The 26,077-nt window shown below is 41.1% G+C and overlaps 1 protein-coding gene across 3 annotated transcripts in view; it reads right to left on the bottom strand.

The window, feature by feature from the left end:
• The window catches only part of RB195_018996 (uncharacterized protein), a gene marked incomplete at both ends in the record, with an annotated part of 70,426 nt that overhangs the window by 43,401 nt on the left and 948 nt on the right, over nt 1-26,077 (bottom strand). For all 3 annotated transcript variants that reach the window (XM_064186656.1, XM_064186654.1, XM_064186655.1), the window contains 16 exons: nt 69-254; nt 332-430; nt 486-668; nt 726-816; nt 883-1,026; nt 1,079-1,188; nt 2,307-2,471; nt 2,599-2,684; nt 11,654-11,786; nt 17,610-17,720; nt 21,392-21,534; nt 21,597-21,688; nt 21,890-22,004; nt 22,128-22,251; nt 22,307-22,447; nt 22,504-22,553. In XM_064186656.1, coding sequence (XP_064042535.1) covers nt 69-254; nt 332-430; nt 486-668; nt 726-816; nt 883-1,026; nt 1,079-1,188; nt 2,307-2,471; nt 2,599-2,684; nt 11,654-11,786; nt 17,610-17,720; nt 21,392-21,534; nt 21,597-21,688; nt 21,890-22,004; nt 22,128-22,251; nt 22,307-22,447; nt 22,504-22,553 — 1,973 coding nt within the window. The remainder of the gene's footprint in view (nt 1-68; nt 255-331; nt 431-485; nt 669-725; nt 817-882; nt 1,027-1,078; nt 1,189-2,306; nt 2,472-2,598; nt 2,685-11,653; nt 11,787-17,609; nt 17,721-21,391; nt 21,535-21,596; nt 21,689-21,889; nt 22,005-22,127; nt 22,252-22,306; nt 22,448-22,503; nt 22,554-26,077) is intronic.

The following is a 26,077-nucleotide window of genomic DNA, read 5'->3' as shown; positions in this document are numbered from 1 at the left end:
AACGGATGGGTGATCAGGATATTGTCAGAAACATTTCCTAGAGAAATCCAATACAGGAAGGCATCTACCTTATCATCACCGACCACAAAAGATCTGTCCGCTGAATACATCTTCCTCATCTCGTCTGCCTCAATTCGTGCTGCAATGTACGCTGTTGATGGTATGTCGTTGCTGCGGCGCTTTCGAATAATCTGATTAGAGGGACGAAGTCCGGTGAGTGGTTCCTCATAGTACCTTTCAATAGACTTCTTCACCTAAAAACTCCAGACATTCTAAAGTGTGCACATATTCTCATGAGGTTCGAAAAACCTAATCTCGTCTCAGTACACACCTTCTTAGTTGGTGAGGCACTGAGCTGTCTTCCAAGGGCCTTGCGTCTGGCTATTGTAGCAGCTTCTAGTTCAACAGACCCCATATTAACAACATCATCCTTTAGAGAAGACCAATAATTTAGTAATATCTACTATTAGCATTTGCAAACTTACCTTGGAATAATTGCCCGGGACAACAATTAGCCAATAATGCGAAATTGGACCATATTCTTCAGACGCTGGTCTCAGTCGGACCACAACCTGGCCGGGTCTAGCAGCGAGACTTGCAGCGATGACTTCGTCCAGTTCCGGAGGAAAAACAAAGGGAGGACCAGTTGGATCAGTAACTATCACCACCTGAAAAGAGAATCCGGCGAATGATCGATTTTTAATTGGACTCCTTCGAGAAGTCACCTCTTTGGGCCAGTACTGCCGAGCGCCAGGAGGCAGTGATCGTACGCCAACGTGGAAAGTGTACTGCATGTACGGACGAAGATTGGTCCAGCTATAATGCCCGAAAGAGTTGGATCAACCAAACCCTCATTAGCAACGAGATCAAGTTTGCACTAACAGATACTCCCGGCTGCCTTCGTCCAACTCGTGCTTGAATCCCGGAGTGGTCATACTTTTCATGGCTAGAGTATGATCGAAATACTCTTTTTTTCCTGTGTGGTTTAAGTAGAAGCCGACGTGAGCAGGTCCATTGTACTCCCATCTAGAAACAAAATGATGGGGAAGCAGCAAGAAGCAATTCAATGTCAACCAACCGTAGCTTGACCGAATTACTCGTTTTCCACTCTACAACAAGATTTTGCACCATGTATGTGGGAGTTAGCCTCTCGAGCAGCGTTGGAGGATCCGAGCATGCACCTTGTCTCTGAAAGTAAATAAGTCAAAAATAATCCCACAACATGCTTCAATAACGGGGCTATCCTGTAACATACTGGTTTTAAAAAAGGAATTTCAAATATTCCGAGGACTACCCAACAGCTACATTGTAATTTTTACATGTCCCTCCAAAAAGCCACGTAATCAAGCGCGCACACACCTTTACTGCGTCTAATCATGGGCAGTTACTCTTATCTTCCAGTACTTCTTTTTACTCTGAAAAACCTTCACTTTAATTTAAATTTAAACTCAAATCCGATTAAGAATAAATGAGACTAGCACAGAAGAGGATCTATTGGTTAATGGCGGAAAATAGCTAGAATCGGGAGGCATGTAAACACAGTCTACAAAATCGTGGTTTAAAAATATCGAACTTTCGACAATATTAGAAATTATTTTTTTGTAGAGAATTATATCGACGAAACATCCCTAAGAATGTGAAAATAAAGGGGCAAACGCCCAATTTTGAAAATTTAAGGAAATGAGGAACATGAAGGAAAAAGAGAATGGAAAAACGTGGCAATCATAAGGCGACTTCTTCAACCTCATAATTATGGCAATTAAGAGTAATAGTCTGATATTACCATTCATAGCTCGTCTGGCAAAACATCCAACCCCTTAAAATCAACCATGATACAGAGGTCCGTTTTCACAGAAGTGCCCTCACACATCTACTAACTAAAAGTTAAAGTACAGCATTTAGACAAAAAAAAAGAACTCTCATGCAAACGTTGGGTGTTTTTTAAATAGATTATCAGCCTCTTGCAACCTGATCGTTGCATTTAGTGCCAGACCTATGAGGAGATTCTATAAAACTAGTATACTTCAGAACGTGGATCTACTTGGTTGCGAGAGGACCACAAAAGAAGTTGTGTCAAGCTTTTCTTAAATTGTAGAGAAGATTTGGAAGTTAAACAAGAGCGAATGTCCATATCGCTTTCACTGACATCCGCATCAACTTGCATCCGTGAACGGATGTGACAGAATAATTTGATAAATTTCTCGGACCCCTAGGCAAGTTTTGGAAACGCACTATGACGCTAGGATACGTTTCTGACTTGTTCGAGCTTCATGTTCGTTCTGCGATGATTTCTTTAACTAACTCACATTGTTTTTAATTGCCAGCACACAAAAAGCGTATGGTTTGTGAGCGGTAAGATGTGGAACTTCAAGATGTCGGGAGTTGGGGCTCATCACTGTTCGTGCAGTCCATCTTTCAGTGTCTGACCGTCCGCCAGGCTCGTGCATATACTTCACAACGAACCCATCAACCTTGATAATAACAAACATGAAATGATGCACTGGAAAAACACAAAGAACATTCTGGTTAGCTCTTAGTTCAGACTTATGTAGAGACTGAACAAAACGGATTAATCGAAGCAAATTCGAGAAAAGTTACTTGTCCATTCTCGAAGTCCCATTGCACAACCGCAGAGCTGTTTGAAGTAGCCTCAACGCGGATATTCGTTGGAGGCCCGACGAGCGCTGAAAAAACAACGATAAAGGCAGGGAAACTTCATCAATCTTCTAAAATAATTCTGAGCTATTCTCTGTTAGCTCTATTCAAAGCTATTGCCTGGCATCAGGAGCGAATTGATGACAGCGGACAAAATGCCACTTCGGTTCGCGAATCCTTCGTGACGATTACTGAACAAATGGGATCCACTACTCTTCTTCCTTTTAGCTTGCGCAGCTGATGAAATGTGTTCTGTACGAAAGAGAAAGCCATTCCGAAAGCTCTCTTCGTCAGTAACCAAATTATCCCGCAGAAAATCAACGCGGGAGAACGGCAGTGGCTGCCTCGACCGAGTTCGATTTGGCGGGGGCACATTTCTGAGTAATGAGTGAAGGTTAATTGGAAGCAGCAGTAATCCACCACTAAGTGTTGCTGAGACGTCCGGAAGAATAGTCAACAGCAGCATTGAGAAATAAGGCATGTTCCAACTAAGTAGGAGTGTTCATCCCAGCATAGGAATAGACATACATTTTCGATGCAGCTTTAGACGCATACCAATAAACGGAGCAATACACGAGTCTCAATAGCTTGGATAATGGTTGGCAGGGCGGAAATCGCGTAAAGGTAGGCACACACATTTATAACTAGCTCCTTAGTCTCACGTCCCCTTTAAAGAAGTATTTATTAGTGTTGGCAGGTAGCAGCTAAATGAAAATCCCGATCAAACCTAGATATAAGCGCATTTTTCGAACTCAGAATGACCACGAAGAGATGATTTTGCTGAAGGGATGTACACTAATCTTCTCAGCACCAAGAACACGATGTTTGAAACGCTTGGCACACATTTGACTGCCTCCTCTTAGTGGAATACTTTAAATTATAATACCAGAGTAATCTAAGATTCACAACTGTTTTCCAAAAGCAGGTATAGAGTTCGGAAGCATCAATACCACTTGTTTTGAAACTAACTCCTGAAACAATAAACCGAAAACATAGCAGATCATATAGCGTTGGTTCATATAATTTCTATATGTGCACACATTAAAAATAGGTAGCAAGAAAACTCCACATAATGTACTTACTGAACAACATACTTGATATTTTCGACAAAAACCAAGCAGTGGAAGAGAACGGCAAAGTGACGTCGATAATTATAGGATGGTGAGTTGTAGAGGTTGAAGGCAGCACATTGTGAGAGTTTGTGGTGTGTGGTAAAGAGATGCCCCTCATAATAACGATGTCTAAAGGACCAGGTGCGCGATTCACAATTGCATCAAATACATCTGCACTGGAAATCTGATTCTCGGAGGTGTGCATCATGGAGGCGAAAGTGTAGGGAGAAGCAGTGGTTTCTCCAGAGACGATGGTGGAGCGCACTGAAGCGAAAGCGACTTTTCTAAATTGGAATTTACGAGACGCTAATGAGACTGCGATATACACACACGCAGATAATGGAGCGGTGCAACATCTAAGGAGAACGGCGAATAAACATGCCTGGTACTGCGATTTCAACCGCTAAGCGGTTGTTTCGAAGTTTCTGGATACGCTGCTTCCGTAGTTGTTTCTGTTTGGCCGCAACCTGCGGTCGGCCTCTCGTTTGTCGCTGTGCTCGAGTAGTAGGTGGAAGTGAAAAACCGTTGCTCATGAATATTGAGAATAGTTTCCAGGCGTAGTAGTAGCAGTACCACAAAGGTACAGAAGCTAACACGGTCAGAATGTGCTGGAGCGTAAGTTGAAAACAGAGCGGGAGAGAAACTGGTAAGCGACGAAAATTAGACGAGAAGCTCGCAATCTCAGGGAATGGACTCAAGACTAATTTAATTCACTAATGTAATACTAGGACTGGCACTGCAGCGATGCCGAAACACTGACGAGGAGCACTGATCATTGCCTGAGCAATGAGGACAGCAAGCGCGCCAGCAGTCAACAAAAAAACGAAATGACTGCACGAAGACGTTAAGCGAGGTGCATTTTGTTGGCGGTAAAGCTGCGACATTTCAGGCAAACCTTCTACCCACATGGCTTCTTCACATCGGATAGCGTAGGAGTTTCGATGATTGGTCTTCGACATAAGAGAAGAGCAGCGATGAATAAGGAGGTAACAATGAAGTCTGAGTGCGCTCCACAATGAAAAACATTAATTTCATCGACGTCGAACGTGGCGCCTATGCCTGGTCTGTTAGAATAACAAAAACAATCACATATAGTCGTATTTTCTGAAGCGGTTCAACGTGTTTCACTCTGGGAATTACGAGAATTGACTAGGTCGTCTTAATCCCACTACGATAATGCTTCCTATGTACCACTTCAACGGTAGTATAATTCTAAGGATATGATAATAACATCTTCCACAATTTGCTTTCGCTTAATCGACATGTTTACGAGTGCGAGACCCACCAGCAATGGGTTACGCTTTGAAATATCTTCCCCATAATTATGCAGAGTAATGGGCACTTTTTTCCATTAGTCTCCTAAAACGTGTGGTAAGGCATGATAAAAGCCAAGTGCAAAACACCAAATTTGTCGTCTTTACGAGGTTTATTATCTCTAATAGCGAAATGCGCGCCGGTTCGCTTAACTAGAAGCGTGAAAATGTACAATATTGGCAACGTGTTCAAAGGCGATTCGAAAAGCTGCATTCAAATTAATGCAAACGCAGATGCGATAGGAAAGATAACGCTTGCTTAGAGTTTTCATACTGACTTTTCTTAGTACATGCTCAAATCAACGTAAAATGGGATCAAAACTTGTCGGCTATCCAGTATCAATATTCTAAGATTGAAATTATTTATAAAATCACTACTGTTTGAAATATAGCATTACGGCAACCGGACACAGAATTTCTTGCATTGTGTAGTGCTTCTTCAAAAGGTGTATTCATTAAGGAACAGCAATTAATGATATGCTGAGTAACTACGGACTACTAGCTACGATGTAAGGGCAACCCACACTTCACTGCGCTGCTTAATGTAAGGAGAACTCACCCGTCATGAAGCTGCATATTTTATTGGTAACGTTGTCGAATTTCGACCACGCCTGCTTGACACCATCTGTATTTGAAACATGATATTTCCATCCGGATGCAATATAATTCAGCAGTCCTTCGAGGTTGCTGATGATGCCGTCTTTGCAAATAAGCGGCGAAATGTGCCCATCAAGAGGGTCACGAGTCGTTGTGCTCATAGCGTCGTTCCCGTCGATATCATCCATGGTAACCTCGCGAGAGACTGGGTGATACATAGCGAATTAGAAGTGGCACGAACAATTCCTTCTGCTCATCGTGTCACCATACTCTGCTTTAAGACGCGTATGTGCACAGTACGCAATAGTCGGAAAAACAGAAACGAATAATATCAACACAAATGCATTCTCGCGGTTTAGCTAGAACTGAAGTGAACGGAGGCAAGAGAGATAATGGTGCGACAACGTCCATTCACCTATGAATAGCCTATTCACGGTATAATGACAGAATAGAACTAATCGCAGCAAAACTCCGCCAGCCTTGTCGCCATACCAACTAACTAGTGAAGCCAGGTGGACGCTCCCCACTGAGAAGTCAATCAAACAAGAAAAAATAACGAAAACGAATACGCATAAAGAACCAAATATACAGACCCTGCAGAGGAAGTGACGAATGTTGTAAAAACCCCATAATTTCGGCCAACAATTAGCCGCGCCGAGATACACACACAGTCAGCCATGGAAGAATATAGTGGAGATAGAGCAAGTTAATGCGAACTGAGCAGGAGGTGTTCGATATAAATGGGATTTATGTTTGTATTTAATTCTACGTTTGGACACCACAGGGCTGGATTTCTCGAATTTTTAGGGAAATCATAGAAAAAAGGAGTTTTTACACACTAGAACAAGGGACAGTGAATGCTACTTCTGGTACAGCTGAATAGCTTGGTGAGAGTTGCTAGGACGTTTCAGATAGGAACAGTAAGGGCGAAAAGAGCATAAATCTTTCAAAATATTAACAAGTAAATCTTCGATAGTTCCTGAAGAGGTTACACTAAGCAGCGCTAAGAGCGATGTGACTGGAACTTATTACAGTGACAGCCGTCAGAATCAATAGCATTTTAGCCTGCATGATGTTGGTATTTCGTCAAATAAAAGCTAGTAAAAGCTGTAAGATACGCACCCCATTTCTTCGCTAAGGAACTAGTTAGTTGTCAGTTCACGTATTTTCCCAATAGCTGTTACCCTTTTCCAAAACTTTTCAACCTCATATACACAGGGTATAAGACAAAACAATGAACCGAACCATGACACCAAGCAATCCACTTCTCACGAGACCAACAGTCTCTTGTCAAAAACGGAATATACGACAAAGGGGCTTCCAAACGGAATTTCGACGAAATCGATGATTCACCGAAGCGACATGTAAAATACTGCCCTAGATGCACTCCCATTGGCGCTAACGACATTGACGGCTGTAGTCAAACACCGCGAAAACCAGCAAACAACCATTCAGATCAAGTTTCAAATTCGAGGTCCTCTTTCAAAGAGTAAACCGATCTCCAGCAGAAATAAAAGTGCTATTACTATAGATGTATTGTTAAAAGGTGAAGAGTAAAGAGCTATCGATATTTTTGCAACATATTACGACAGAAAGCTTGTTTGGAAGCTTCCAACCTTTCGAGCTAGTATCTTTTCAAGTAGTTTGACAGTACTTAAGCCTTGATCCACTCTGATCGTAACAACTTTAAAACTTCTCACCTTATATTACGAACATCTTTTTATGTTGATTCCGTTCGATCTGACAACAGTTGCTTAGGCAGATTCTTCTTGAGAGTGCTTTTCAAAACAAATCTCTCAGGTTTAGATCCTATGTAACCATCCCTAATCTAAAATCTAGCATCGTGCGCACAAACAAAGATGAATGGTGAGTAGCAACCATAGTTTTAAACAACACGGCTGGAACAAGCCACCCGAAGTGAGTGGAAGCTGTGAGAGAGGTAGGTGAGGTGCGACATTAATAACAGAGTCAATTCTGCTATCCGAGCATCACCAGCATCGCCGCTAATAAATCGCATAGCTCTGGCGAGGCACTAAGCGACACTAAGAGTAGATGATTGCAATGTTGCAACTGAAACTACGCATGCGATAGCTATTCAAAAACATGGTGAGCGAAGTGAGTGCCATTAAGAAGCCATGTGTCCCGTCACTTCCCTACTTAATCAACTAATGTGTTTCGCCTCAGTAGTGACGTACGGCTTCTGAAGTCTTCACAAACTGCAACCAATGAACCGTTTTACTAGGAGCGTGTAAAACTAGTAGATCGTCACACACACACACCTCATAACTAAGACTGCGTAATGTAATGCATATTAAACCACATATATAAACAAACAGTGAAAGCGTGCACAGCGAGCATGATGCAGCGCACTGATTAGCATTAATCGACAGGTGCTAGACGTCTAGGAATGTTCTAAAATCTTTTGCAAACCTATTTTACCAATATTGCCATCGATGCAACTAAGAGAAAAGTGATTTATTTGGCTCCAAGTAAGTAATTCAAAAAGAGTGAAGAGAATTTCAAAAAGGTTTAATTCAAAATGGCCGGAATCACTGCTCCAAATCATGCCCCGAAGAATTAAAAATACTTCCTGTAGAAATTTAACGATGAGAGGAAATTTTCGGGCGGATTTATCTTTAACTGTTGCGCTCAAACGAAACAATAGAATGCCTAACAAGGGATTCTGGTTCCGTAAGACCAAAAGAATGAAACATAGATATCACATTTTAGCTAAATGTAGATATACAACTCCCATAAAAGAACATTTACCTTATAGTAAATCACAGTTCGAGATTGAAATAAGGTTACATTAAAGGCATCACCCCACGAATCAGGGATGGTGTGCGTTTCAGGTGGGTTATGGAGAGGAGGGTGATTCCGTCCATTCCTTCCTAATTGTCGTAAAAAACGGCCCGGAAGGTGCAGCTTCGAGCGTTCCGTTATGTTACAACCCACTACAGCCATAACCCACCTGAAACCCGCACCACCACAGATTCGTGATGCTTTTAATTCTGAATTCGTCAAAGTTTTCCAAGTTTCTTTCGTCAAATCAAAGAAGCAATGGATGGGCAATGTCCTCGTGTTTTTAGTGCAAAAGTTCCAAGCAAGAACAATCATTCCAATTCTCAAAAACGTGTGTGTTTTTTGGCCAATTCCCACATCGGCATTTAGCAAACTTCGCGATTCTGTCTGCATACAGTTCTGATGGCACTTCATAACCATTTAAAATATGTGAACGTACAAGAAACAAGCACGCTATTCAGCATAATTATAAAGACTCCATGTAAATTTTCAGGGTTCCCGTCAAGCAGTAATGTGCCCCAAGTGAGTGCAAAAAGAATGGTAGGCTCTAATGGAAATCATAAGCAAAGCAGAAAGTGCTAGAAGAGAAATCAGCATCTTTATTCTCTCTTTTAATCTTTAACTGCATACAGTACTCTTCTTCTGATGAGGGCGACCATTCGCAATCAGCGCAGTCGATGTTCTGTGCTGAAGCTCTCGTGTACAACACAAATTTGAGTTCAAAGTTAAACCCGTGACGAAATACTTAGCTAGACAATGCTGAGGAAAGGAACTCAGCCTACCTTATGCAAGAGACACTCTAATATTTGATTTGAGGAAAAAAGCCATATAGAAAAATATAGTTTAGGTAAAATCCAAATGTTCAACAATCATGTAAACGTCAAAGTCCAAGTTGTTGGAAAAGCAAATGACGAGAAAGAGTACATGGATAGATACAGCACTCTGCAACCACTTACAATAAAGGAAAAAAAACTCAATCCATTGGCAGCAGAAGTGAAGCCCGTGGTCTCTTAGAGAGACCACTGTTTACAGATGTCGGAGTAGAGAATAACAAAATGCGTTCAGTGTGGAGGAACGCAGGTGATACTTTTCGTGTTCGGTTGCCTTTGCTTCATTTGAGCTCTTTACAATGTGGAATAATAAGTAATAAGTAAACTATGTTCCTGTATGCTGCAATTGTAAAAAATAGAGGGATCGTCCACCTAGTTTTGCACGACTTGAGATGTACCATACTTTACAATGTATCGCAGTACCCTGCGAGTTCTGTAGCACGTTGAGGCAAAATTGCCAGAAAAACCAAGAAAACTTAACATTTTCTGTCTTCCTCATTAAGGGTGATTTTCTACAGCTCAAAATAGATGCTAGTATCCCTGTATGTACGAAAGAAAAGCATATCTTTTTAAAAACAGAACTCTGATAGGAGTTCAGTTCAAGAAATACTTAAAAGATCTAAACCTCCAAGAATAATTAACACAATGGGTTTCGCGAAAACTGTACATTGGTCGACGGAAATAAAACGTTAACTAGTCCATACAAGAGCTAATTTCATTCTGATTTCCTCTCGCAAAACTTTGAGTTGTTGAGAAGATGGCTATGATTCGTATGCACTTAAGTGAGTTCTGACCAATTCCACTTAAAGCATGAAATCGCATAGGTACACGCAACACAGAAATCGTGGCAATCGCAAAAAACGAAAGAAAATAAAATACATGCAGCCCGTTGGCATTCAGCACACATCAGAGTCGGATAGGCGCAATGGAGAGCGAACAGTCACACTAGAAAAGACATCTATAGAGAGGTAAGTAAGCGAAGCAAGAGTACGAGAGAACGCTGCACAGCGGTGAAGTGGGGGTACCGCAAACGTGTCGAACTGATTAAAAGTGGCAAGCACACTTCCTGTGCCCTCAAGCATATAAGATTCAAAAGTAGACATCGAATTGCGAACTTTCATTTCTTACCGTCGAAATAATTCAAGCCTAACGCATTTCGAAATAAAAACCACTGTTAATCAGGAAATATCGCATAGTTCTGCTGTGTCACGACTAACAGAGCGAACTTGGAAACGGTAAAGGTTTCTTCAAGGGTAGAACGTGCTGGAGAGTACAGCAGGTGTCAACAAGAACATAGCCGTGTCTCTCCATATTGATTTGCACCCTACACAAAGTGGCTTTTAAGGAAAAAAATTCAAAGACGGCTGAGAATATCACGCATCCAAGGCACACACTTGTCCTTAAATCGACCGTTTATAATATTCGGCATGACTTCGACAGGCTGAAAGTGGTTCCTCAGCGCGGTAAGCAGAAAAAAATGAAGAATTGTTGGAAGCAGAATTAGGCAGTCTGCAACTACTTTGAAATCCCCACACAACTAATGGAAACATGAAACGAGTAACTATTCGATCATCAGCTTTCTGCGCACACTCAAAAAGTTCCTGTGGCGGGATTTCGGCGACTTCGGCGTCGCATCAAATACGTTCATAAAAACATCCTATTAACGGAAACGCCTATGTCGGTCTAATTTGATGTCGTTTTTTCTTTTCAATTTCCGAAGCAAAAGTGTCTAAAAAAGTATTGGTTGAATGAATATGGAATGAGTTATTATCTTGGACTTTCTTTTAAAATCTTCAATACGTTTTTCAAGTTGTTTTTCAACGAAGAAATCGAAAAAAAAAGTTTTCGTTAACCTCAGTATCCCTTTCTGGAGGCACAACTTCGAATATAAAAAGAGAAGAAAAGAGAGTAGTTGAGAAAGAATAGAATAGAAAAAGAAACGTAGAAATGAAATCAGTATGCAATTTTTACATGAGCTAGGGAATGGGTCAGCGGAACTCTTATGAGTATTGACTACGTAGAAAGCTATGGTAGTCAGTGTGTCCTATTTGAAAACGACACTTTCGACTACAGCCAAAAATATCAATATCAAATGGAGCAGAGCCATAAAACGGGAGTAAGGGAGGAGTCAACCTCGTTTCGGCTCCTACGGACCCAGATAAAGCTTGGAACGTAATTCTCCTATTCAAACCAGTGAAAACCGGCACAACAAAACAGACGGAACATGGAATTATTTTGTATTAGATTTTGCTAGATTTGTGGCACTGCTGCAGCTGGCGATAACTTGAAAACAGCAAAACATCGAATGCTTTTGTTCACTTAGTTTGGGAATGTGGAAACAAACCAGCTGGATCCGGATTGATAGTGAGAACAGGTGAAAAAGGGCCCAATCCCTTCATCGTCGCCGCCGCCACTTTGAATGTATATGCTTTCCGGACGTCAACTGCGAATGTGGCCGAGCTTGAACCGTCGGAAATCTAAAACACACATTATTAGCAAGAAAGAGTGGCCCATTTGCTCGATTTGGACGGAATCAGCACAGCAAACAGCCTATTGTTCACGTATGACTTCAGCTGCAACTTCATATCGCAAGGGATGAGGTTGCCACGTAGCACTCAGTGCTCACCCAATTCGATGCAGTTAGGGGCCCCTAATATAGCCTTCGATTATGAACGTTCCAAAATCGATCGTAACTCAATCGCTGTGATAGCTGCACTTTCTTACTTCGACTGTGAATGGGTCAGTGAATGAATGCACCTGTTTATCTGAATAAGAAGGTGGATAAAAAATGTGCCAAAGGCGAAAAAAAATAACTGTGTGGGATTTCTAGAAATGGGGAAGGCAGCTCTGGCATATCCTTTTCCTGAAGAGTCCAATTAGGTACAAATGTACGTTAAGAATACAAGTAGCTGCGTATTGGCCGACTCAAACCAAACTTTGTCCGTAAATAGCTCGGCATCAGGCGCAGATGACAAGCTACTTCCCGTGCGGATGTATTGATTCGCTTATCGATTTATAGACTTTGTTGACTCAAGCGTACTTTTGCCGCAAGCACAGGAGAATTTTGTGATCTCAGGTTTCGGCTGAAACTGACCTCCCGAGTGTGATAGCAAATTAGCTTGCACATTTTAATTACAAAAATGATAGTGATACAAAACATCCAGTGTGTTAGGGCGTTGCAAGTCAATAATGCGAAAGTGATGCAATGAGCTTTGTCAAACGCTTTCAAAGCGAAAAACGTGAAAGTTAATAGAGCGACCACTTTCATACGAAACGATTATTTCCGAGCAGAGCAAGGTATGCCAACTAGTGCTGAAAAGTAACTGGAAGCATTTTATAATGAACTTTCAAAACGAGGTTTTATCTCCGATAATATTAGTTTATATTTAGATTGATCAAGATAATGTGAATCAAAACTTAGGTTAACTTTTCGTTTGCGTTAAAATTTGGCCACGAAAAAAACCACAATATGGAATTCGAATGGTGTGTGTATGTTTCTCTTTTGCTCTGTGGTATTCATAGGAAGAAACAAGCATATCGCATACTAAGAGAGATTTTAGAAAAAAAATCAAGTATGTACAAAGGAAGTACATATAAAGGGAAGTTGAAAAGAAAGTTTGATGCGAAATTGTAGAGTTAGTTAATGCTTTAACTAGTGATATTTACATTTGTGTGTGTTTTTTTTGTCTTGTTTTTTTTTGATAATATTCACTAAGTTCTTAGCGACAAAAGGCAAATAAGATTGATGAGTAGAAGCCCATTAGCACGAGTGACACTGAACACTTTTACTGCTATACCAACAAGACCATAACAGTTTGAGGCTACCAGCCCATTTTTATCATTTTTTCTTCGCTTTTGCAGCATTCAGGCACTCCTTGTGGGGTTATTTTACATGTTGAACGAATATGGCATCCAATCAGCATATAAATTGAATAAATGAACAGTTTTCAAAAAAAAAAATCGAAAGACGCGAAAACTGCGTATCATGGCTATCTAAGGCATTTTTATCTGCGTTCAAATTCAATTTCACAACGTTGGTGTTACATTCGTGTTCTACATCTTAAATAACCCCGAAATAGGCCTCACATACTTCAACCTCGGGTTCCCCCACTGCAACTACTACTTACCACCAATAGTAAACCTTAGCACTGGCTAACTTCCGAACTGAAATAATTCTTTCCAAAAAGCATTGAATGAAGACTTAACTTATGTGGGCAATTTGAAACCAACCATAAACGGAAAGTATTATCATCCGCAAGAGCAAAGATACCTCAAGTAGGTACCTCTTCTCTCAAATTTCGTACTCCTCAATAAAGGAAAAAGCTACTCTCACCTTCCACTATAGTGCGAAACGCTACCGTCATGTAAAAAAAAAAAAAACTGCGAATGTTTAAAAAAGTACGTGCCATCAGAGTTAATGCAAGTTAATGAATGGCAGCAAGAGTAGTAAACACATGTGAGCACTCATTTCGACGAGAACAACTAATACGAACCTTATATGCAGCGAGCGGAAAGGATGATCCAAAATGCCTTTAGAGCGCTTACATATCGTAAGTCTCTAAACGGCGAGAGCATAAGTAAGTCGGGCGGGCGGGTACGTAAATGTATTACTATTGTGTTGTCATTAAGGCCTATATATCTGTGGACTCAAGAAAATACGAAGAAAATGCGACGAATTTGTGGGGAAAGGCCATGTCAATCTTCACGTTACTTATTTATCACATGTGACGGCGCCAAAATAAGCGCGATTTGGTGCCATTACGAAAAGTGGGACGCAGAAGAAAATCGACTCTCACATGTCAACATCAGTTACAACATAAATCTTTTGGAGAATCCAAGCTGAAAGGAAAGACACCATAGTCGCATGTAGTACATAAGAAATGAAAATAATTAAGAGGGCCACTTTCGAATCAAGTCGTCTTGCTTACGAAGGCTTCCTAAAGATGTTCTATACGTGGACAATGCTGCCTCTTCAGTTGAATTTAAGTGCTGTGAAAGATGCAGTCATTGAGCAAATTTAGCAGTACTAGCTTCAGAGGAAGCATCACGTGAGGATTTGGGCGAGATCTTCATTTTGGAGGAGATCTTTACCTGAAAGCTTAAAATTCTGCTCATGGCTTTCACTATGGCATATCAAACACTCGAAAGACTCAGAAGTGGGCTCTTGCAAAGTTCCTCTTCTTAGATCCAAAGAGCTTCGTTAGAGAAAGTTTTCTTTCCTAAACCATTCACCTGCAGATGAACTGAACCGGAAATTTGCAGTAAGAAACAGTGAAGACGAGTACAGACTTGCCCCCAACGTTAACGAAAAACGAATGTGGGACGGATAGGGGACTTATTTTCCTCTCTTCGGACCCATAAAACACGGAATGCGGTCGAGTTAACCCAAGGGGATAGTGGAGATAAGAAAACAGACGATGCAAACGTAGAAGATGTAAATGTTTCGAAAACACTGAAGTATGGCAACAGCGAAAGCAAGGTGTTTGATAAGCAGTCACTAAGTTGTACTATGTCGTATCATCCAATATCGTAAAGAAACCAACAATGGTCATGGTTAAGGAGCATAAGTTTACATAGTTGTGCTTTTCTTAGTCATGAAAAGAATGAAGCAAATAAAGCACAACGAAACGGTCATGGGGAGAAATTGATTCGCACGAAAATTGATATGTGTGGAGAGGCTGAGCAGTCTTTTTTAGGTCCATGGGAAGAGGAAACGTGGATAATCGAATGAAAGATTGCCCAATTTCATTGTGAAATGCAGTCTACTGCTCGATCGAAACGGCAGAAATACCAAGGCAAAGCAAACTGGAGGGCGGACGTCCCCAGCCGCCTCCACACAACGATTCTCCTCGAGAAGCTCTGGCAAAGGAACGAAATTGATCTGACGATGAGTTGCCGGCGCTGTCGTCATTAGCACTTGCAGGAAAAGTGAGCAGAAATGGAGCACGCGAGCAACTCTAACCGTGACAGTACAAGAAAAGTGCGACTGCGCATGTGCAGGATCAGACTTGAAGACGGAGGCAAAACGTTCCATTCGGAAAACGCAATCCGACGAATCTTATTTTCTAAGCAATGAAGATCGTCAAAATTGCAAAAACTCAAGCAGTTCATGTTTATTTTTTAAGCCGCATAAGCAGTAAACCTCTCCTCTTTCCTAATTTTTAAGCGAAATGTACGACATTTATTTGCAGACATATGTCCACCCTTTTTATACGAAAGGAAAAAAAAAACAACCTTGATGCTCAAACTATTCCAACTACTCCCACACTTTCTCCAGCAAATTTTCTTAAGAATCGCTCAATCAAATGTAGAGTTCCGCGCGGCTTTAAATAGGGACAAGCAGATTACGAAAAAAGGAACTGCTTTGCAATAATTGCTTTTCTCACTTCGAAGAAGCTACGACCGTAAGTTCCCTAGAACAAAAAGCTGACGACACCAAGACAAACAAAAACAACAAACAGAGGGAAAAGAATAGCAAAATATCCTCATGGCCATGAAGGCTATGGACAACAGGTTACTCAGAATACATTTCAAAAAGTGAATGACTACATTCGTAAGCGAATATGTAGGTATTTTGTTTGTATGACGACTACGACTGCGGAGATGCCCTTAAGAAAGAAGCCAATTAGTGATAGATGTCAAATCGCATACCAAAAAATTAAAACGATCACAAAAAGGGAAAAAAATGAAAAGGAATGCATGCAGTCGACTGTGAGTTTCGGTATTTCGTATTATTTCTACGCATTTCATGCATCAACAGGAAACTGCTAGAGATAAGTGTAATATTTAAAAAAAGTATGAGTAAGAAGCTGAACTGTAAGGAAACTAAGATGAAAAGGTAAGGTTCTCGGTAGATTCCTCCCCAAAGTCGTAAAAACTTCCAAGTTACTCGAACGAGCTCGACGAACAAAAAAGTCGAAAACAAGCGGTAAAGTCCTTCGACGCAGCTTCTGCGGGTATGAATAAGCTTGCTCTTCTAATTTACCATATGAAAGAACTGAGTTACAATCGATTGATGTTTCTTTCAAATTTGCTACATACCGATCAAGAACAGCCTTGCGAGGAAATCTTTGATTTAAGATTCTTCTGAACCTTTCACAACAGCAATTTCTATTGATATTCTATTCTATCTCACCCTTCCATTGCGTTGGACTTGTTTGTTATGTTCCTAACGCTTTTCTACTACTTATTTCTGGTTTCAAATCGTTTTCTCCGTTATTCTCGTTACATATTTTGTGGAACATTGTCGTATGAGCGATAATAACTGATATGCTGTTACTGCAATATGGTAAGACGTTGCTAATGTCATCATATTTTTATATAGCATTGCAGCAGTTCATTAATTAAGATTCTCCATCATTCATCATCATTCAAGGTGTTCTAGTTCGCTTTTTACCCGCGAGTTCCAAAATCTATCGAAAATTTCCAATCATATAGGTTGAGAGCACACTATAGAACCTTGTGGGACCTTTGATCATAAAATTTTCAACACAGTAGATGGGGACATATATTTCGTATACAGGATGGGAGACTACGGAGAGGGGGGGTGATTCCGTCCATTTCTTCCTAATTGCCGTAAAAAACGGTCCGGAAGATACGGCTTCATTCGTTTTGGCGCACTATTTTGTACAAGAGGCTCGATTGGAGCGCGCCAGTCTTGTGCGGCGCCGCATCTTCCGGGCCGTTTTTTACGGCAATTAGCAAGAAATGGACGGAATTACCTCCCTCCCCGTAGTCTCCCATCCCGTGTACCAATACTCCACCTGAAATCTGCACCACCTCAGATTCGTGGAGTCTTTAGGCAATGTGAGTTACATAAGGCATTATTTCCTTTTTCTACTTACACCTCCTCTAACGTGAAATCTGTCCATAATCTCACAGAATAGAACGACTACCTGAAAAATCGTTCTCGGGTTCTATGTGACGCGCAGCGACATGAACAAACACGAACGTCACACGAACAAAAAATTGGAGCTTGCCAAAGTGAACAGGGATAAATCCGCAAAAACCCATGTGTTTGAGCATATTGTTTTAGGTCTGATGCGAGCGTTGTTATGGTTGGGACAAAACGATGTGAAGTTCTGCGGACTGCGCTCGAAGCTGCGTGGTGAAGATAGCGGTTGCAATCGAGGTGGGACCACCCCAAACTGCGCCGATATGTGATATGCACCGCAAGCGGCCAAGGGTCGCCTTTAGTCCTAACCGTTTCGCTTCGAGCGCATCCGCTTACGCAACCACACCGAACTTCACGTCATTAGACCCAACTAATTCAGCGTTAACACAACAGCAAAAGCGCAAACCTGTTTTTCGATACGTTCGCCATCGGAATCCATGGGAGTGAGTATCGCCTTGTACGCAGTAATATTGCCATTGCGTCGGTCTTCGGCGGGTGCTTCCCACGATATCCGCATCTAAACATGCTTAATACACCAAAAGTACTTGTTCCACGATGAAGAACTCAAGAAGTAAAACCACAGTTACTTGAACGTAAAAGCTAAATCATGTAAACATAACCTTGCCTATCTCGAAATGCTTTGGTGACATAGCAGAATAAGAGAATCAGATGAGCGATCAAGCTGTTATGAGAGAAAGGTGCAAGTACATTCCCACAGCCCCACTAGTGCACGTACTGCAGCAGTGGAACTATCCGCATGCACATCTGTCGTGCATCTTCATCGTCGTAAACACAGCGCCGACCGCATGAAAAAGTCTCACAAAACCACCCGCGTTTCGATATGCAATTTACTACAAATAGCTCTGCGTGGATTTCCATGGCGACAATCATACGAAGAGCTGTACAAAAGTCATCAGACCCAACTACGTTCTCATGTGCTTCATTTCACCAACGAGAAAAAAACAGCAATATTTTAGAGGCTGCAAGGCTGCGGCGCAAAACATCAACTGGCATGTACCAAATTTTCAACGTGTGTGAGGAAATGAAGAAGCATAAAATCGTTGACAGAGAAAATGGAGTTGCTTATGTCCGATGCCAAAAGACTGATAAATAAAATATTAGTAAATAAAATATAGAGTTGTGGTGAGACTCACTTGGAGAAGCATTGCGCGCTATGAAAAAATTAGGAATAGCAAAGCGAGCCGCTGGTTTTTAATCCCCCTTCCACAGGGATGCTTTCCACTCAGAGATGATTCTTCAGCATGCTGCAGCTTATTAAGGTTTAAGCGCCACGGCGTAGCCATCCTGGTTTTATGGATACTACTGTCGTAGAGCTGTTGGATCTAAACGCTACCGTTGCTTGCCTCTAAGCAATGTTAGCTACCAATCGCTCTACGCTGCATAATCATTACACTCATAGGAAAATCCATACTCGGACATCATCTGCGTAGATTTTCGGGCAGGCAACTATACTCATAAGTGCGATAGGCCGGGACCGTCCCTTCTCACGTGAAGGGTCTTAGCCCATCTTGGAGAGTCCAAAGTGAAGAGGATCGTCGATCGGGGGGAGGTATCAACTTTTAAGGAGTCATCTTACTTTAAACTCTTACTTTAAAAATGACATGTTTGGATATCACTCGAAGAAAAGTACTTTGTCTGCATGGATCGAAGTAGTCAAAGACAAAGACAGCTCAAAAAGGTTGTGTAATAGTGCTCATCAACGAGAGAACACATGGAAAGGGTAGAACTAACTAAATAAATTGAATACTTGCTCTAAAACATCGCTATTCAAAATTCGTAATCCGCGATAGGACCAATTAGTCTTATCAGGCAGAAATTTCCAGGCTACGAAACTCTTTTTTTTTTTTGCAAAAGAGCAATTACTTATTCGACAAAGAGCAACAACATCAACAACATAACATACACCGTACTAAATAAAAAAGTATGAAGACGAATCAACAGCTACGAGGATGAAGGAGCAGCTAAGAGGACGAGCGGCTATAAGAAAAATGAGCACTTACATATTCCATACATATAGGATGTAAATTAAACTTATATGTTACCTAAGTTCCCAGTGGAGTTCCCAGAGAAGAGTCGCGTGATGAGTCATCAGAAGGAGCGCTTTCACACCATTACTACTTCAGATGTTACAAAATCCAGTTCGAAGTACGCGGATTAATTACAGTATAGCGTAAAAGAAGATAGGATTTGCTACAAGCATTTGCAGGAATAAAAGGTAAAAAAAGCCAGACTAAAAATGCTTTAAGTTGCAGGAATTCGCCGCTTTTACCACCACCTTCAAAAACAAGTTTCGTCTTAAATAACTCAGTTCCTTGTAAACCTAATAATACAGTGAAGGATACATAGCTGCCCTAGCTTTCTTCACTCAGTACAAAAGATACCTGATTGGAATATGAAAATGCGGATTCAAAAAAATTGCTGGTTTTTGTACCCGAGAAAACAACTTTTTTTTTCCGAATAACCTGGTTAAACGAAAACCTATCAATGGACCGAAAGGTGTATATTTGCATTAGAATTCTTCATTCTATACAGTAGCAGCTATCTTGGCCCGTAGAAATGTGTAGTTTTTCCAGGAAGCGTGGGGGAGCACGCATCGTTGACGTACTCCACCTCGGTATTCTCTCAACATTGTCTCTGACTGTCTAGCAGGAGAATTTACAACTGAGCCTGCTTCACGCCCATTCATCTCCATTAAGAAAAAAACATTTCCTTAACACGTTATACATCTTCTGATGAAGCGTTAACTGAAGTTTTTTTTTCGCATACTTATCTGAAGAAAAACAAATGAAGAAAAAGAAGCAAAAAACACGTAAACCCCGACATTTCGGTCTCCACTTCCTGGTCCATTCTGTACCTTAGTCGTAAGAGCGAAAAGACAATTTCGAGGTGTTATAGCAAATTCCTCCTCTATCTTTATGCACCGTTTTTTGTCAGCTTCTCTCACTACAAAGTGATGGGCTCAAAACTGGAACAACTCGATTTTTCATGCCCAAATAATAAGTCCAATTTTTCAGTGGAAACGAAACCACATTGGATATGTTTTGTACTGTTTAATTTGCTACGTTCTGATGTATTTTCAGATACGCTTCACTGCCTGGCAGTTTTTCCTCTGAACGAAGATATTATCTCTCTAACTTCGCGAATTTTCGCAAGCAGTGACGAGCACGCTCCAACTGCACGTCCTTGCTCTATTGATGAATAAATCCTTCAATATATTCCTTTCTTATTTCGCACGATGTTGTCCATTGCGAAATCTTCCCAAAAGCCGGCTAGCGTAGCGAAGAGATCCCAGTTGATGGTAGGCCTGGGATTTCTCTCTCTGAACTTGGCGGCTTTCTCTGCTCTCCTTGTGAAGGAAAATCTTCCTCGGAGGAGGAAATGGTCCGATCTCGTATAGAACTTTTGTACAACAGCGACGTCCGTCAGGCAGAACCTTTTATTGACGATGATGTGGTCTATTTCATTACGGTACCCTCCACCGGGTGGCTCCCACGTTCCGCGTAGAGAGGAGGGCTTCTGGAATTGCGAGTTCCTATGGATGGTCTTATTCGTCATGATGAACTCGGAGAGCCTCTCCCCCTGGTCATTCCATAGTAAGCCGTAGGTCCCGATGTGTAGTTCCTGCGGCGTTCTTCTTGGGCCAACTTTGGGGTTGAAATCGCCAATTATGACCTTGTAGAAGGCATGATATTCTCACATCGCACTGTATTACATCTTCCAACACCTCAATGTTCTATCTCTTCTGTTCCTTCTGGTTCTTGTGGTAACTGGACAAGTTAGGTGAAGGGAGCCACTTTGCCAACCATCTTAACGCGAGATGGGTCCGAGTACTGGCTCCGACAATCAGAAGCATGACTACATTACTATTCACTTGTGCAAAGCGACCATGTTCCAGAAATTATGCTCCTGCAGCGGGTAATATTCAAAGTGGTGTTATGATCTACATCCAGTTGGAACTTCAACAAGGAGAGGTCACAATATCAGAGTAGCTTGAAGTACTATGAAGTCATTTTAAGAAACATTGTCAGATTTGACAAATTTCCTATTACAAAGAAGGGATTCAAAGTGAATCCTTTGCGTCAATGTGCTGCTTCTTCGCACACGCACACGTAGACACAGAAAAAAAAAGTTCAGAATTTACACTATTACACACCATGCAGAACTCACCTTCCCATTGATAATTTCGTACTGAACGTTAAGTGGTTCTCCCTCAGGGTTTCCAACAGGTGTCACCAGCTGTTCTGTAGCATTTGTGCTCTGGCCTTCCACATTTTCCGCTCCCAGCAGTATCTCATATATTCGTCCCATCACTGCCACGAACAATACTAGAGATGCATGAAAAAAAAAAAGAAAACAAAATGAAATCACCCACGTAGTCCACTCAGTTCGGCGCTGTTTACTGTGCCATTTACAACCTTTTTCGTATAGTGCGAAGTTCCTGCAGCTTTATACCACAGATTGTATCTGTAATTAGACAATAGAGTAAATCTTTGTAATTTCCGTCATTAATATGCCAGATCCTTTCCAGATCTAGCTTCACTAGAAAATGTGGTGATATCTTACAAAATTTGACATGAAAAGATGTGAAGGGCAAGTATGAAAAATTGTTCGATTTACCATCATAAAGACACTTCAAAAACACATAAGTCTCTCAAGGAACCACACCTATCAACGGAACTTTCTAGAGGAGCAAGTTGTGGTCTCTTCCAATCAACGCGCGCTTTCAATGGTGCTTCATCACCAAGCAGCACGACCGACTGGATTTCAGGCTGACGTGGAGCTAAAATTTGCCTTTCTTTCAAGATGGATTGTTAAAATGGAAAAAACACCAACAAATACACTTCGCTAACTATACTTATCAACACCAGTGTCAACTCTACTATTTTTAAAAGAAACAACATACGAATTCCTCCTGTTACGATCCGCTTCGTTTCTGTGTACTCTCCATCACCATTGCGGTTAAATGCATTCATTCGAAACGCATACTCCGTGTTTGGCTCCAATTTATCAATTTCCCAATATCGCTTCTGGTGGAGAAAAAGTATGACTCATACGCAAATGTGAGAAATTGTAAGCAGATACCGAAAGATCATTTATCACGTCATATTTTGTGCGTCGTCGGTTAACAGGCTCTCCATTCACCAGCTTTTCCACATACACATAATAACCTCCAAAGTTGCTCTGGCCATTCACATGCAAAGGACGATCCCAGGTCAGTTTCACCTATACGTGTCAGTGCCAGTACCAATGGAAATAAACATCCTACGAGAAGTGCGTACCTGGTTGGGAGCGGTGAGAACGACGTCAAAGTTCAACGGCGCAGATGGAACTGAAATACATGTGGCTTGTGATTTGTAACTGATGTGAACTCTTGTTTTTGGGCAGTTTTACGCTTGAATGTCGATTCTAATACTTATTCTATTCGCAATACTTCGCTTCTTTCGGTCCCGTCATTAAGGGTCTAGAACAGCGCGAATGGAATACAACAGAAGAAGGAAGGAACCAGCCAACGACACAAACCTATCAGTTTTTTTTTGAAATCAATTTATCCAGAACACAGGCGGAGTTCAGTAGCGGACGAACCGCGTAGACTCACTTCTGGGCATATTTGCAACGTAGAAAAATTTCTCTAGAAGTGCACACAGGTTCTGTCGAAGTTTCCATGGATAAAAAATTAACTTACTGTTAAAGTATTTTTTCTACTATGTGTCATTGATGGTATCTACTAAAAAGAATAAGGACAAAGTGTCTGGCGTTAACCAACGTTAACTTGGAATGCTGTATGACGTCCACTTCAATTCAGAATAACCATTTGAGACCGAATCCAAAAGTAGTGATGCCATGTCGGGGAATCCCCATTACAGTGACGTTATTGATTGTTTGCTTACGTGAAAGATAGTCATAGGATGTTTGGTTGTGGTATTGATCTTCGGCTCATCCAACGCGGGCTCATGTACGCATTACTTCCATGAGCAGGACGCCTAAGCACCATTCCCACTATGCGAAATCAAAGCTTCTCGGATGGTGAGTTTACAATCGATTTGTCTAGCCGCTTCTTGGAAGACTCGGCGACACCCTCAAATCATACGTGAGCTTTTATTGACATCGTAAAGCAACAACGCATCAAATATGTGCTCTGATTGGCTGGCTGGCTAAACACTTGAGATGAAATGGCCCGCACCCTAGCGACTCGCCAGTTTACTGGGCGTACGGCTTGTCTACAGACGTGTTCGAGAAGTCTACGGCTGCATTTGCGTAACATCGTACTACACATGTTTTGGAAACTTCTCTGTTGGTGAGCATACTTAGGAAGAGAATGTATAACGAAGGGCTGCTCAGATAATGACCGGAAGGGCGATAGCATGGGCTACCAAGAAAATATGAAAAACAGAACGGAGACAGAAATTGTCTTGATGAAGGAAAAGGTTACCCAACGCCTTAAGAACGTTTTGTAAAAACGCCTTAAGAGGAAAAATGAGAATGAGTAGCGTAAACGCCTGAAAGTCTGCGGCTGCATTTGCGTTGAAACACCGAGGCGTTAAAAATGAGCATTTTTCTATTTTCGAACGATTGCATGGGGAAGTCTACTACCTAAATATCATTGGAATTATGTTTTCTTTATTGAAAATAAAGTAGTGCGGGCTTCCTCCAAGAGTAAATATAGCAAATATCACATCGATGGACTCGTACAAGTCCAAAAATGAGACAGATCAGACTAACACACCAGACGAGGCTACCCTCTATATCCATAGGAAAGATGGTATCCACTTCATTTGCTTTTATTTTATCACCCGTAAAGGTGGAGGGAGCTGCTTCATCCATCTAATTTCTGAATCCGTGAAAGGATTTCTGTTTTCGTTACTTTCAAACTGCATCCCGCACTCTATCTACTACAAGAGAGAATATTTCTGCCAACGCTGTTTTGAACCTCCTCCCCTCCTCCCTTCGAAATAGAATGAAAACGAATGAAAGTTAGGTTTTTTCTCAGACTGGTTTCTGGCAATGACCCATCAAAAAGTAATCATATGACTTTTTTCTCAAATTTATTGAAGCCACGTTTTCATTCTCATTTTACTGGTTGAGAACCATGCCATCACCGTTTCTTTTTGGAATACTTTCTTTAAAAACTACACGGTAGTGGAACGACCGAAAGACACGCATTCTCCAACAATTATTTTTGACCAGATGACTCAAACTTCTGTCGCAACGCATACGCATTATCTGTTTGACAAACTACTGTCCTCTGGCCTGCCTCAATCAAACGCACAAGGTGGCGTCTGGGAAGAGACAGACACTGACGGTTGCAACCGCGGTCACCCTACAATGAACACTTCACCAAAAGGAAGCATAACACACCTTAAATCACAAGATTTTGCTTTCTCCCTGACACTGAGAGAGATTACGTCATAGGCCATATGTCCTCTTTCACATATTACAGATCTCGTCCCTGCACTAAGGGGTAATCCGTTGGAAAACTGGACGGAAAAACTTTTGTAACTTAACTTTTCAAACATACGTATCTATCGTGAAGTGATTCTACATTTGTTCATAAAACAAACATGTTAATTCAAATTTTCCCTAGAGAAAGTTCATCGACGCAGATTCCGTTCTGAGGAAGAAATGCTGCCTAGAAAACCTGGTTTTAGTTTTTAATTTAGAATAGGAAAAAGTCAGACTTTATCTAAATGCACTTATGTGTGCTCTTCATCTAGAGCTAGAAGAATTTCAGTCGCACGCAATTTCGGAAAAAACCATCACGATTTGGGGACAATCATCTAAAAAAGGTAATCTAAAGAGAAAGGAATATGACTAGTCTTCTCAACTTCTAAAACTGATGCTCCGACTTATTTGAAAATATAATGAAAACGACATCTTTTGATCACCAGATAGGAAAGGAACAAAAGAAAAACGTCTCAATAAAGAAGGAATTTGTAATGAGAGAATATTTACGTTGACAGAAAAAGTTCCTTCGCCAGTTTCTTTCGGGAAAATTAGTGGGGAGAATCAGTTCATGGATTCGTCTATGCAACTATCTTTTCCTGTTAATTTCATTCTTTACTTCAAGTACTTCTCGAGAATTCGAGCCAAGTTCACACCTTGCTCGGAAATATCGAGGAAAAGCATTAGACCACTTTTTCCGACAGTAAGAGTGAGGAACACGGTAGTTTTGATGAGCTGCAGATGTTCTTAAATTTGTTAACTGATATCTGCTGTTTTCTGCTTGTTTGAATTGTTTCAATTCACTTTCCTCATACTGCTTTCCTTCGAAAATACGACTACGTTTGTTTCTAACTAACGAAAGGCATAAGTACAAAGAATGAAATATTGGTGTTGAAGAAGCGTTAAAATACGAGATTAACCATCCATAGCTTCCACAAAATCATCCAAGATTGTGCTTCACAGAGACCCGGAACGGAATAATTTAGGAAGCTATATTTGCTTGAACTTTTTTCTTGCTCGAGTAAAACGTGTTTTTAGTGAAGATAACTGAGCTTTTCACAAGGCAAGATTTTCTAACATAAAAAACTCTCCATTAACGTACTCCAGAAAACTTCCACTTATGCACACTGCACACCATGCAGAATTGAACATATTACATGCAAGTAGCATCATGGGCCAGTACTACCGCTGGCTATGCAATCGCGGTGTTCGGATAATATACTGGGGCAGTATGTTTCGCCCACCAAAATGCTTCGAGTTGCAGCGGACACATTGCTATTGGCCCAAACAACATAGTTTAACACTTAGAGGGACTTTCTGGAAAGTATATATCCTGTTTCCATCTATTTTAACACCAAACGGTGGATTCGGGGAGCTTTTAGACGGAAAGAAAAAAATGATGGGAAAAGAGGA

Source organism: Necator americanus, chromosome II (assembly GCF_031761385.1).
Source record: "Necator americanus strain Aroian chromosome II, whole genome shotgun sequence".
Classification (NCBI taxonomy): domain Eukaryota; kingdom Metazoa; phylum Nematoda; class Chromadorea; order Rhabditida; family Ancylostomatidae; genus Necator; species Necator americanus.
This window is presented reverse-complemented; position numbering and strand designations above follow the sequence as displayed.